At 56.4% G+C, this 14,716-nt stretch overlaps 1 protein-coding gene across 2 annotated transcripts in view; it reads left to right on the top strand.

Annotated features, from left to right (window-relative positions):
* The first annotated feature begins 3,960 nt into the window (after positions 1 to 3,960).
* The window catches only part of CRTC3 (CREB regulated transcription coactivator 3), a 133,648-nt gene continuing 122,892 nt past the window's right edge, over positions 3,961 to 14,716 (top strand). For both annotated transcript variants that reach the window (XM_073653144.1, XM_073653143.1), the window contains exon 1: positions 3,961 to 4,466. In XM_073653144.1, the coding sequence (XP_073509245.1) occupies positions 4,335 to 4,466 (132 nt within the window). In that variant the 5' untranslated portion in view covers positions 3,961 to 4,334. The remainder of the gene's footprint in view (positions 4,467 to 14,716) is intronic.

Below are 14,716 nucleotides of genomic sequence, written 5' to 3'. Positions count from 1 at the left end.
ACGCTACACACACACAGCAGTAACCACACTACGCGCCGCACACACACAGCAGTAACCACACTACGCGCCGCGCACACACAGCAGTAACCACACTACGCGCCGCGCACACACAGCAGTAACCACACTACGCGCCGCGCACACACACAGCAGTAACCACGCTACGCGCCGCGCACACACACAGCAGTAACCACGCTACGCGCCGCGCGCGCACACACAGCAGTAACCACGCTACGCGCCGCGCGCACACACACAGCAGTAACCACCTACGCGCCTCGCACACACAGCAGTAACCACACTACGTGCCTCTCACACACAGCAGTAACCACGCTACGCGCCGCGCACACACAGCAGTAACCACGCTACGCGCCGCGCACACACAGCAGTAACCACGCTACGCGCCGCGCACACACAGCAGTAACCACGCTACGCGCCGCGCACACACAGCAGTAACCACGCTACGCGCCGCGCACACACACACCAACCACGCTACGCGCCGCGCACACACACACCAGTAACCACGCTATGCGCCGCACACACAGCTGGTACCACACTAAATGCCACACACAGCAGTAACCACACTACGCGCCGCACACACACAGCAGTAACCACACTACGCGCCGCACACACACAGCAGTAACCACGCTACGCGCCGCACACACAGCTGGAACCACGCTACTCGCCACACACAGCTGGAACCACGCTACTCGCCACACACAGCAGTAACCACGCTACTCGCCACACACAGCAGTAACCACGCTACTCGCCACACACAGCAGTAACCACGCTACTCGCCACACACAGCAGTAACCACGCTACTCGCCACACACAGCAGTAACCACGCTACTCGCCACACACAGCAGTACCACACTACACGCTGCACACACACAGCAGTAATCACGCTACGCACAGCACACACCCAGCAGTAACCACGCTACACCCAGCAGTAACCACACTACGCGCCACACAGAGCAGTAGCCACGCTACACACAGCAGTAACCACACTACGTGCCTTTCACACACAGCAGTAACCACGCTACGCGCCGCGCACACACAGCAGTAACCACGCTACGCGCCGCGCACACACAGCAGTAACCACGCTACGCGCCGCGCACACACAGCAGTAACCACGCTACGCGCCGCGCACACACAGCAGTAACCACGCTACGCGCCGCACACACACACAGCAGTAACCACGCTACGCGCCGCACACACACACAGCAGTAACCACGCTACGCGCCGCACACACACACAGCAGTAACCACGCTACACACACACAGCAGTAACCACACTACGCGCCGCACACACACAGCAGTAACCACACTACGCGCCGCGCACACACAGCAGTAACCACACTACGCGCCGCGCACACACAGCAGTAACCACGCTACGCGCCGCGCACACACACAGCAGTAACCACGCTACGCGCCGCGCGCACACACAGCAGTAACCACGCTACGCGCCGCGCGCACACACACACAGCAGTAACCACCTACGCGCCTCGCACACACAGCAGTAACCACACTACGTGCCTCTCACACACAGCAGTAACCACGCTACGCGCCGCGCACACACAGCAGTAACCACGCTACGCGCCGCGCACACACAGCAGTAACCACGCTACGCGCCGCGCACACACAGCAGTAACCACGCTACGCGCCGCGCACACACACACCAACCACGCTACGCGCCGCGCACACACACACCAGTAACCACGCTATGCGCCGCACACACAGCTGGTACCACACTAAATGCCACACACAGCAGTAACCACACTACGCGCCGCACACACACAGCAGTAACCACGCTACGCGCCCCACACACAGCTGGAACCACGCTACTCGCCACACACAGCTGGAACCACGCTACTCGCCACACACAGCAGTAACCACGCTACTCGCCACACACAGCAGTAACCACGCTACTCGCCACACACAGCAGTAACCACGCTACTCGCCACACACAGCAGTAACCACGCTACTCGCCACACACAGCAGTAACCACGCTACTCGCCACACACAGCAGTAACCACGCTACTCGCCACACACAGCAGTACCACACTACACGCTGCACACACACAGCAGTAATCACGCTACGCACAGCACACACCCAGCAGTAACCACGCTACACCCAGCAGTAACCACACTACGCGCCACACAGAGCAGTAGCCACGCTACACCCAGCAGTAACCACGCTACGCGCCACACACAGCAGTAACCACGCTACGCGCCACACACAGCAGTAACCACGCTACGCGCCGCACACAGCAGTAACCACGCTACGCGCCGCACACAGCAGTAACCACGCTACGCGCCGCACACAGCAGTAACCACGCTACGCGCCGCACACAGCAGTAACCACGCTACGCGCCGCACACAGCAGTAACCACGCTACGCGCCGCACACAGCAGTAACCACGCTACGCGCCGCACACAGCAGTAACCACGCTACGCGCCGCACACAGCAGTAACCACGCTACGCGCCGCACACAGCAGTAACCACGCTACGCGCCGCACACAGCAGTAACCACGCTACGCGCCGCACACAGCAGTAACCACGCTACGCGCCGCACACAGCAGTAACCACGCTACGCGCCGCACACAGCAGTAACCACGCTACGCGCCGCACACAGCAGTAACCACGCTACGCGCCGCACACAGCAGTAACCACGCTACGCGCCGCACACAGCAGTAACCACGCTACGCGCCGCACACAGCAGTAACCACGCTACGCGCCGCACACAGCAGTAACCACGCTACGCGCCGCACACAGCAGTAACCACGCTACGCGCCGCACACAGCAGTAACCACGCTACGCGCCGCACACAGCAGTAACCACGCTACGCGCCGCACACAGCAGTTACCACAATACGCGCCGCACACAGCAGTAACCACGCTACGCGCCGCACACAGCAGTAACCACGCTACGCGCCGCACACAGCAGTAACCACGCTACGCGCCGCACACAGCAGTAACCACGCTACGCGCCGCACACAGCAGTAACCACGCTACGCGCCGCACACAGCAGTAACCACGCTACGCGCCGCACACAGCAGTAACCACGCTACGCGCCGCACACAGCAGTAACCACGCTACGCGCCGCACACAGCAGTAACCACAATACGCGCCGCACACAGCAGTAATATCACTCATTAGGCTGCATTCACACTTATGTTTAGACTTTCCGTTTGTCTATGTCTCCCGGAGATAACCATGCACCGGATGGCTGAGGAGCAGGTCAGCCCCGTAGATTATTACCCCTCCGTTATGTGTGCAGTTCTGTGCGCGGCGCTTTTCCTTCCATTTTAGAACGGAACACATAACGGACCCACAGTGAGGTCCCTCTGCTCCATAACGGATCCGTCTAATTACTCCTATACCCGGAGCACATGATGCCAGGCATTATACCGGTACCCGGCCGCGTCTCGATCACCGTCTGCTCCGTGGTGCCGGGCTAAGCCGTGTGCGATCTCAGCAGTTCTAGGTAATGCGACATGAACCTATGCAAACTATCTGGCGGCTACAAATGACGGAGAGCGGTTTCTCTGTGAGCGAGGGGTTAAAACCTGTGTAGGCGTGTACAGGGCGGGGAGCGGGAAACATTAGTCATGTGTGGGCGGGGATGGCCGTCTCATCTGCGCGGGGCACCAGACACAAGGGGCGGCACTATGTAGGCGTAGCAATATGTAGAGAAGGTGGGTATTGTGTTGTGGGCGGGGACCAGTCATGAAGGCGTGTTGTTACATGCCAAGTTACCAGCTATAGGGGCGGGTCCTGATAGTAGGCGGTGCGGCTACATGAGGGCGTGTCCTGATAGTGGGCGGGGCGGTAGCATGGGGGCGTGTCCCGATAGTGAGTGGCGCGGCAGCATGGGGGGCGTGTCCTGATAGTGGGCGGTGCGACAGCATGGGGGCGTGTCCTGATAGTGGGCGGTGCGACAGCATGGGGGCGGGTCCTGATAGTGGGCGGTGCGGCAGCATGGGGGCGGGTCCTGATAGTGGGCGGTGCTGCAGGCCGGAGCTCCGCACTTGTCCGCAGGCGGCCTGAAGTTTGCATGCGGCGGACGCTGGGAGTTTACACGACGTTTTGTTGACATCGGGCCGGAAGGAGCGGAAGGAGGGAGGGTCGCTGTGCGTGTTGCCCGCCCGTCCACCAGCCCCTCCCGTATGGCCTTTTCTCGTCCCTCCGGCGTCAGGCCGGGCCTCCACTGATCCTCCGGAAGGGGGCAGCAGCTCGGACCCCATGACAGGCTGAGTCGCCGCGGTCCCGCGGGGACTGTACGAGCCCGGACACCTCGGACTTTTCCCCACTTCTCGTAGTCAGAGCTGAGGCCTGCGACATGGCTGCGTCCCAGGCCTCCAGCGGCTCCAACCCGAGGAAGTTCAGCGAGAAGATCGCTCTGCACAACCAGAAGCAGGCCGAGGAGACGCGGGCCTTCGACGAGCTGATGACCGACCTGACAGTGTCCCGGGTGAGCAGCCGGCACCGTGTGTCTGACGTGTGAGCGCGTGTGTTCACTGACAGCCGACATCGGCCACAGACCGCGCGATTCTCATACAACACGACCTCTAACGATGATCGATCTCAATAGTGATTGTGCCAGTGCTGCTCACATGAAGTCTGTTATGTCAGTGGCGCTTCCTGCAGCTCCTCAGACCCCGACCAGGTCAGCTCCAGATGCTGCGACTACAACTCCCAGCGTGTCCTGACAGATCTATGAAGCTCCAGCAGTTGGGAGTTCTTTCCCCACGTGACGTCGCTGCCCCCCCCCTTACGTGACGTTGCTGCCCCCCCCTTACGTGACGTTGCTGCCCCCCCCTTACGTGACGTCGCTGCCCCCCCCCTTACGTGACGTCGCTGCCCCCCCCCTTACGTGACGTCGCTGCCCCCCCCCTTACGTGACGTCGCTGCCCCCCCCCTTACGTGACGTTGCTGCCCCCCCCTTACGTGACGTTGCTGCCCCCCCCTTACGTGACGTCGCTGCCCCCCCCTTACGTGACGTCGCTGCCCCCCCCTTACGTGACGTCGCTGCCCCCCCCTTACGTGACGTCGCTGCCCCCCCCTTACGTGACGTCGCTGCCCCCCCCTTACGTGACGTCGCTGCCCCCCCCTTACGTGACGTCGCTGCCCCCCCCTTACGTGACGTCGCTGCCCCCCCCTTACGTGACGTCGCTGCCCCCCCCTTACGTGACGTCGCTGCCCCCCCCTTACGTGACGTCGCTGCCCCCCCCTTACGTGACGTCGCTGCCCCCCCCTTACGTGACGTCGCTGCCCCCCCCTTACGTGACGTCGCTGCCCCCCCCTTACGTGACGTCGCTGCCCCCCCCTTACGTGACGTCGCTGCCCCCCCCTTACGTGACGTCGCTGCCCCCCCCTTACGTGACGTCGCTGCCCCCCCCTTACGTGACGTCGCTGCCCCCCCCTTACGTGACGTCGCTGCCCCCCCCTTACGTGACGTCGCTGCCCCCCCCTTACGTGACGTCGCTGCCCCCCCCTTACGTGACGTCGCTGCCCCCCCCTTACGTGACGTCGCTGCCCCCCCCTTACGTGACGTCGCTGCCCCCCCCTTACGTGACGTCGCTGCCCCCCCCTTACGTGACGTCGCTGCCCCCCCCCTTACGTGACGTCGCTGCCCCCCCCTTACGTGACGTCGCTGCCCCCCCCTTACGTGACGTCGCTGCCCCCCCCTTACGTGACGTCGCTGCCCCCCCCTTACGTGACGTCGCTGCCCCCCCCTTACGTGACGTCGCTGCCCCCCCCTTACGTGACGTCGCTGCCCCCCCCTTACGTGACGTCGCTGCCCCCCCCCTTACGTGACGTCGCTGCCCCCCCCTTACGTGACGTCGCTGCCCCCCCCTTACGTGACGTCGCTGCCCCCCCTTACGTGACGTCGCTGCCCCCCCCTTACGTGACGTCGCTGCCCCCCCCTTACGTGACGTCGCTGCCCCCCCCTTACGTGACGTCGCTGCCCCCCCCTTACGTGACGTCGCTGCCCCCCCCTTACGTGACGTCGCTGCCCCCCCCTTACGTGGCGTCGCTGCCCCCCCCTTACGTGGCGTCGCTGCCCCCCCCTTACGTGGCGTCGCTGCCCCCCCCTTACGTGGCGTCGCTGCCCCCCCCTTACGTGGCGTCGCTGCCCCCCCCTTACGTGGCGTCGCTGCCCCCCCCTTACGTGGCGTCGCTGCCCCCCCCTTACGTGGCGTCGCTGCCCCCCCCTTACGTGGCGTCGCTGCCCCCCCCTTACGTGGCGTCGCTGCCCCCCCCTTACGTGGCGTCGCTGCCCCCCCCTTGCGTGGCGTCGCTGCCCCCCCCTTGCGTGGCGTCGCTGCCCCCCCCTTGCGTGGCGTCGCTGCCCCCCCCTTGCGTGACGTCGCTGCCCCCCCCTTGCGTGACGTCGCTGCCCCCCCCTTGCGTGACGTCGCTGCCCCCCCCTTGCGTGACGTCGCTGCCCCCCCCTTACGTGACGTCGCTGCCCCCCCCTTACGTGACGTCGCTGCCCCCCCCTTACGTGACGTCGCTGCCCCCCCCTTACGTGACGTCGCTGCCCCCCCCTTACGTGACGTCGCTGCCCCCCCCTTACGTGACGTCGCTGCCCCCCCCTTACGTGACGTCGCTGCCCCCCCCCTTACGTGACGTCGCTGCCCCCCCCCTTACGTGACGTCGCTGCCCCCCCCCTTACGTGACGTCGCTGCCCCCCCCCTTACGTGACGTCGCTGCCCCCCCCCTTACGTGACGTCGCTGCCCCCCCCTTACGTGACGTCGCTGCCCCCCCCCTTACGTGACGTCGCTGCCCCCCCCTTACGTGACGTCGCTGCCCCCCCCTTACGTGACGTCGCTGCCCCCCCCCTTACGTGACGTCGCTGCCCCCCCCCTTACGTGACGTCGCTGCCCCCCCCCTTACGTGACGTCGCTGCCCCCCCCCTTACGTGACGTCGCTGCCCCCCCCCTTACGTGACGTCGCTGCCCCCCCCCTTACGTGACGTCGCTGCCCCCCCCCTTACGTGACGTCGCTGCCCCCCCCCTTACGTGACGTCGCTGCCCCCCCCCTTACGTGACGTCGCTGCCCCCCCCCTTACGTGACGTCGCTGCCCCCCCCCCTTACGTGACGTCGCTGCCCCCCCCTTACGTGACGTCGCTGCCCCCCCCTTACGTGACGTCGCTGCCCCCCCCTTACGTGACGTCGCTGCCCCCCCCTTACGTGACGTCGCTGCCCCCCCCCTTACGTGACGTCGCTGCCCCCCCCCTTACGTGACGTCGCTGCCCCCCCCCTTACGTGACGTCGCTGCCCCCCCCCTTACGTGACGTCGCTGCCCCCCCCCTTACGTGACGTCGCTGCCCCCCCCCTTACGTGACGTCGCTGCCCCCCCCTTACGTGACGTCGCTGCCCCCCCCCTTACGTGACGTCGCTGCCCCCCCCCTTACGTGACGTCGCTGCCCCCCCCCTTACGTGACGTCGCTGCCCCCCCCCTTACGTGACGTCGCTGCCCCCCCCCCTTACGTGACGTCGCTGCCCCCCCCCCTTACGTGACGTCGCTGCCCCCCCCCCTTACGTGACGTCGCTGCCCCCCCCCTTACGTGACGTCGCTGCCCCCCCCCTTACGTGACGTCGCTGCCCCCCCCTTACGTGACGTCGCTGCCCCCCCCCTACGTGACGTCGCTGCCCCCCCCCCTTACGTGACGTCGCTGCCCCCCCCCCTTACGTGACGTCGCTGCCCCCCCCTTACGTGACGTCGCTGCCCCCCCCCCCCCTTACGTGACGTAAACAGCATGGATTTATATAGTGTGACCCAAGAGAATGTCAAAAAATAAAAAAATAAATCTATACTTACCCTCTGATGGCCCCCCGTGTCCTGCTTCCCTCCGTTCTCCCTTGCCGGCAGCGGTACACTGAAGTACCTGCCGACATCAGCATTGCGTGACCCGTCACATGACTCTGACGTCAGCGCAGGTCCTTCAGTCCATCTCAAACTGCCGGCAAGCAAGGAGGAGCGCAGCGCGTGCCGCCAGAAGGTAAGTGTATATTTATTTTTTTTTACAGTTTTCTATGGTTCCCAGGTCCGGAGGAGAGTCTCCTGTCCTCCACACCCGGGTACCATCCGCACATTGGAACGCATGGAATGCACATCTACATATCCAGTGATGCGTAATCCATGCGTTCCAATGCAAGTCAATGGCAGTGAAAACGCTGCGCTTCCGCTAAATAATTTGTAGTGCTGCGTATTTTTCCGCAATGATGATCCGCAGCGGAAATTTCTGCAGCATGTGCACAGCACATGCCGATTATCATTGGGGAGCATGGCAGGCCTTCTACCAAGCGTTTTTTAAGCTTTTCTGCAGTGTTTTTGCCGCTGCGGAAACGCTTAAAAAGCGCATCGTGTGCACACAGCCTTAAAGTAAAACTCCATGTGCTCATAGCCTAAGGTTGCATCCATACATCCTTTTCCATTTCTCATCCATCTGAAGCCGACTGTTTCTCTCTTTTGTCATTTGTTTTCATCCATTTTTTTAACAGATTCCCATAGACTTGAATGACCGAGTTTTATCTGCAGAATGGATGAGAATAGAACAAGCTCTCAGTCTCACAGACCGGAGACGCGGATCTGTTTTATTACTGATGTGTGGACGGATCCGTAAACTCTATGGCTCGTTGTGGTGCCCGGGACATGTACGATGGCTGTGTTCTTGCAGCTTAAGGTCCATTTACATGGACTGACCGGCAGCACGATAAAACCGTAGGTCGGTAAACTTTTACCGATCTGCAGTGGTTTAGATGCCTGTTTACACAGAAAGACTAAAGCAAGGATGCACACTGGGCGATCTATACTAAATCAGTCAGTGTATGGGCTGCCATTGTTCTCGGCAGCACGAGTCCTGATTACACAAGGCGATGCACCGCTGAGGATGATTATCTTTAATCTTTAAACTAACATTTTTAACAAGGCTCATTCACAATTATCCTGCAGTGTAAATGCACCATGAGTCTGTATTGACACATCTGTATCCACGTCCATCAAACAATGCATCCGTTTGTTTTTATCTCCTCCTTTTTGTAAAAGCTGAATGAGGTGAACTGTCTGTAGTTTATCCATCGACTCCTAACAATGAAACACCAATGAAAAAATTAGTTTTCTAAGTTTAACATGTTTACCTGGTTCTCCTGAGACTCAGCAGCTCAGCTGTGTCGGGCAGACGTTTGTCCCTCATGCAATTGCCGGATTCAGTAGAAAAAACAGCATATCGCCCAGTAGCCTGCAAATAATAATTTTTATTTATATAGCGCCAACATATTCCGCAGCACTTAACAATTAAAAAGAGGTAGACCTAGACAACACTCTTCTTCTACAAGCTGCTCCTGCTAGTTTGCAGGCCCTTTAACAAAGCAATGTCAAAAAGGTGTAGAGTGAGAAGCTGTACCCTACTTTCTAGAATTGGGACCTGCACACCCACTGTCGAAAGATGTTAGTGGTCATTGAGGGGTTAATTTCTGGGCTCTGCAGCAATAAGCTTAAACTAGATCTGCAATGAACATATAGCTGGCTTCAGGGTGGCTTTAATTACAGCGATTTTGGAAAGTTGACATACAAAATGCACCAGTGAGACATGTGAACCCGCCCTCAGTGTATGCCCCTGTAAGGCTATGTGCGTACGTTCAGGATTTGCAGCGTCTCTGCATCTCTTGGCAGGAAAAATGCTGCCGAAAAAACGTGCATTTTGATGCAATTTTTAATGCCTTTTTTAAAGCGTTTTTGTACATCAATGAATGCTTTTTTGGAGCTAAATAAAGTTATTTGTAAAAAGAAACGTGGGACATTGCTTTAACCCTTGGATTACTGCCAGACCTGGGGTGAGTATATTGGTTAATTTAAATGATTAAAGAATGTGTCTGTTGTAGTTCAAATTAAGTGTTTATTCTGTCTGTGTGTTAATTTAACTCTTTTTACTTTACTTTAATAGTAATGAAAGGGTCTGATTGACACCTTGTCATCACCACACATAAGGGCTAGGTGTCACCTAATCCCATATACACAATCTTCATTAGCATTTCCATTCATGTAATTTGAGGCAGCTGTGAGCTGCTATTTTTAGCCTAGGAAGGTGCCATTAGGCAAACACTTTCCCTGGCTTTAATAACAGCTCACAGCTGTTTCGTTAGCCGCTAGGTCCCCCCGATCAGCACTCAGCCGCTCTTTGGACGCAGCGTATTTTTGCTGCGTCCAAAACGCTGTGTTGTAATGCCGCACTTCTGTTGTCAAAACTTGCGTATCCACCGCATATAATGACACTTCAATTGGTCAAAATCTGCAGCGGAGACTAGCGTCTCCGCCAGGGCTGTGGAGTCTGTAAGCCACACCTCCAACTCCCGACTCCCTCATACATGGCTCATGTTTAAGTGATAAATTTACTGTAGCACAGATTAATCTCAGCTAAAGGTCTAGACCCGTAGATCAGGAATAGGACAGACATTTATAGGACATTTCATAACTTTCCCAAATTCATATGAAAAAAAAATATTCCCCACAAACTGCATTGAACTACTGTACCCAATTTATTATATATTTTAGGAGTATTTTATACCGACTCCACCAAAATGGACACCGACTCCACAGCCCTGATCTCCGTTACAGAAATTGACATGCTGTGGGTGAGTTTGGGTACGTGGCCACGATCAGGAGCCGCTGCAGGATTGAAGCTGTGTATTTATGCAGCATCAAACCTGCAGCATCCAGATGTTACAGCATAGTGGATGGGATTTCTAGAAATCCCATGTCCACTATGCGTGCATCTGATATTGCGGATCACCCGTGGACACGGACATGCGGTACATCCTTCAGGACCGCAGCATGAGGATTTACCTGCGTTCAATAGTATGCAGCGTTTTTGACGCAGCAAAAATATGCTGCATCCAAAGCGCTGCTACGTCCGGATCATGGGCACATAGCTTAAAATAAAAAAAATGGCGTGGGCTCCCTCGTCATTTTTATAACCAGCAGAGGGAAAACCGACCTCTGGGGGCTGATATTAGTAGCCGGGGAAGGGGCCATTAGCCAAAAAATGTTCCCTGGCTCTTAATGTCAGCCCACAGCTGTTTGCTTAGCCTTTACTGGCTAGGTTACAGGGGGACCCCAGAAAAAAATTGACGTAGGGTCGCCCTATAAAATTTAACCAGAAAAGGCTAAACAGACAGCTGCGGGCTGATATTAATAGCCAGGGAAGGGTCCATGGATACTAGCCCCCTCTTCGGCTAATAATATCACCCCTCAGCAGTCCCATAAATTTCACATCCATAAGATGCGCCAAATATTATGGCGCTTAGCCTCTGCTCTTCCCACTGCCATGTAGCGTTGGCGAATGGGGTAATGGAGTTGGGGTTCATGTCAGCCTTGTATTGGGGATTGACATGAAGTCCAGATTAGTAATTGAGAGGCGTCTATAAGACGCCCCCATTACTAACCCAGTAATAAAGTTTTCTACGCTTTTTCAATAAAAGACACGGCCAGAATATAAGTATTTTATTGAAATAAAATTACATACGGTTTTAATAATATTTTTATTATGGCTCCAGTCCCGAATCCCTCTATCTTCTGTAAAAAAAACAAACAAACAAAAAACAACCATGTCCCTCGCCTGTCTACCGTCACAACGTAATCCAGATTGTCCCTCGGCGATCCAGGTCACTTCTACAGCAGCCACATCAATCACTGATGTGACTGCTGTAGAAGACAGCACTATACACTGACAGGAGTATAATCAAAATTCCGCATCATGTGCACAGCACATCAGGATTGTCATTGCGTTAGCTTGCAGACAGATTACATAGCGTTTTTGATGCATTCTGCGTGGAAAAAATGCATCAGAAACGCACAGTGTGCACTTAACCTTATGATCCGCCCTTGTGTGTCTGGTGTATAGATCAGTTGTCGGATCCTATTGATTTCGATGGAGTCCTGTGACCGTGTAATGACTGATAGCAGCTAAGTTGTCCAGTATTTCCTCTTCTATCAGATCCTTTTCGATTCCAGAGTACAACGGGCACCAGTATCCGGCCTTAGTCCACGTCCCCACTATCAGTATTCGGTCACTATTTTTTCTCAGGAGTGGGAGCCAAAACCAGGTGAGGAACATTCAGAGGAAAGGTATGATAGAAACAAGTCACCAATTCTGCATTTATCACCCACTCCTGGTTTTGGCTCCCACTCCTGAGAAAAAATACTGACTAAATACTGATAGTGGGGCCGTGGCCTTAAGGTACCGTCACACTTAGCGACGCTGCAATGATCCCGACAACGATATGACCTGTCAGGGATCGATGCTGCGTCGCTATGTGGTCGCTGGTGAGCTGTCAAACAGTCAGATCTTCCCAAGACGCAGCAACGATACGACGACCCGTAACGATCTGTATAACGATGTCGGCGGTCGTTGGGACCCTGTCACATAGCAGCTACTCTGACGATTCAGACCTCGATGAGGGACGACTTCTCAGTTCTGAGGCGCCAACGAGGTCGTTGGTAAGGTGTCAAACACACCGATGCATGCTACCCAGCGGGACCTCAACTATCAAAAAATGGTCCAGGCCATTTCGACACGACCAGTGATCTCACAGCAGGGGCCTGGTCACTGCTACGTGTCAAACTTGTGACTCAGCAGCAATCTCGCTTAGTGTGACGGGGGCTTAAAGCCCCCGTCTCACATAGCGATATCGCTGCTGAGTCACGGTTTTGGTGACTCACCAGCGACCTCACCAGCGATGTCGCTGTGTGTGACACTTTGCAACGATCAGGCCCCTGCTGTGAGGTCGCTGATCGTTGCAAAGTGTCCTGGACCATTTTTTGGTCGTTGGCCTCCCGCTGGCCAGCACACATCGCTGTGTGTGACCAGCGGGACCAACGATCTGACTGGTAACTATGGTAAACATCGGGTTACTAGGGGCACGCGCGCACTTAGTAACCCGCTGTTTACCATGGATACCACTCTGCTACGGTGCGCGGAGGCTCCCGCGCACCGTAGCAGAGTGGTATCCATGGTAAACAGCGGGTTACTAGGGGCACACGCGCACTTAGTAACCCGATGTTTACCATAGTTACCAGCCTGCTCCTGCTTGCAGCAGGCTGGTAACGGGAGCAGGACATCGTGGAACGATTCTTTCCACGATATCGCTGCTCCCCTGATCGCTGGTGAGCCTGCCTGTTTGACAGCTCACCAGCGATGTATTAGCGATGCAGCAACGATCCCTGACAGGTCGTATCGTTGTCGGGATCGCTGCTGCATCGCTTAGTGTGACGGGGCCCTTAGACTCTTCTTGTCCAGTGAGATGGTTAAACTGATTGTTACAGTGAAGCTGTTAAATTATTGGAATTCGTTCAGATTGGTAGAAAATTCATTTTTTGGTCTGTGGCCAGCGCGTGATGATAAATCTTTTACAGTTTGCCTTTGAGCCTCTGATTACTGCTGGCAATGAGCGGAGAACCATGGTGGTAACTGAGGCTGGGCTCACACTGTCTTCGTCACTCTGAGGGGCTTCCGTGTGAAACCTCATAAATGGGATTCAGATGTGTCCCCAATGAAGTCAATGAGGCAGACAGTCTAAAATATGAAATTTTGGTTTCTTGTTTGACCTCCTTTGTGGTGGTGTCCGTGTAAGTGTAGCCCACCATGTTGTGTCTGGCTAAAAAAGGTGGACACCACCAACAAAAGAAGTCAAACTGAGTCCTAAATTTCATATTTCCTATTCTGTTGGCTCCCGAATGGGGACAAGCAGGATGTGACACCTTTTAAAGGGTGTCCCACGAGATCAAATATCCAGTGCCTGCCCACAGGATGGGGCATGTGTGTCTGATCACTGGGACCCCGAAGTTATTAGTACAGGGGTCACCTGCTTCAGTTTCTTACTGCCCAGCTGCAGTGAGGAGGAGCTGGAATAGACTTGTGGTAATGCATGTGGGGGTTCTGCACTATTCATTGTGTAGGGGGCTGCCAGACAAGCAGTGGAGTGACCCCCACCCATAGGGTTATCATGTATTATGTGAATAGGTGACAAATGATCCCAGGCATACAGACATGTTGGGTGTACGTCCGTGTGGCTAGTGTTTGGACATGCTGGACTCTTTAATTCCATTACTGTGTGTGATTTATTTCCCATTCTTACTGTAGTGACTGCACACCCATATCCTCACCATTGGGGCGTGCATGTTCACCCGGTCACAGCTCCTTAGTTGAGGCGGGGGTCATGTCTCGGGGGCTCATTAGTGATTTAACGTTGTAGCACATGTCGCTGTGTTCACATCTGCACTGCAGGCCGGAGACAGATGACATCATGGCTGGCTGCAGCGCCGTTCCTTCCATGACTGAATCCAGCTAATCTCGTTGTCAGTGGGTCCATCGGGCGTCTCCATGACGAGAGGTATAGGGCACCATGTCCGGTAACCTATAGCCGTGATAGTACTGTACCTCCAGGAAGGCTCTGTGTGAATGGAATCTTGTTCTAGTAAATTCTTCCTGTCACTAAAATGTAACCGAGTGCTGCATGTGTTAGCCTGCAGGTTGTGATGCCTTTTATTGGAGAGAGTGGAGACAGTATAGGTCGGCTTGTAGGTTTATGTTCTTCTAAAGAGCAGTACTGACGCATTTCAGACGTTCAAAGTTTCTTCTCCTCATGAGTTTATGGGTGCGAGTGTGTCAGTGTGGTTTATCATGCCGGGTGGGTGCTGGGAGATAAAATACAGA

This window comes from Phyllobates terribilis, unplaced genomic scaffold (assembly GCF_046119375.1).
Source record: "Phyllobates terribilis strain yellow unplaced genomic scaffold, ASM4611937v1 Scaffold_11__3_contigs__length_659146591, whole genome shotgun sequence".
NCBI lineage: Eukaryota > Metazoa > Chordata > Amphibia > Anura > Dendrobatidae > Phyllobates > Phyllobates terribilis.
The sequence above is the reverse complement of the archived record's forward strand: the minus strand, read 5'-3'. Positions and strand labels throughout refer to the sequence as shown.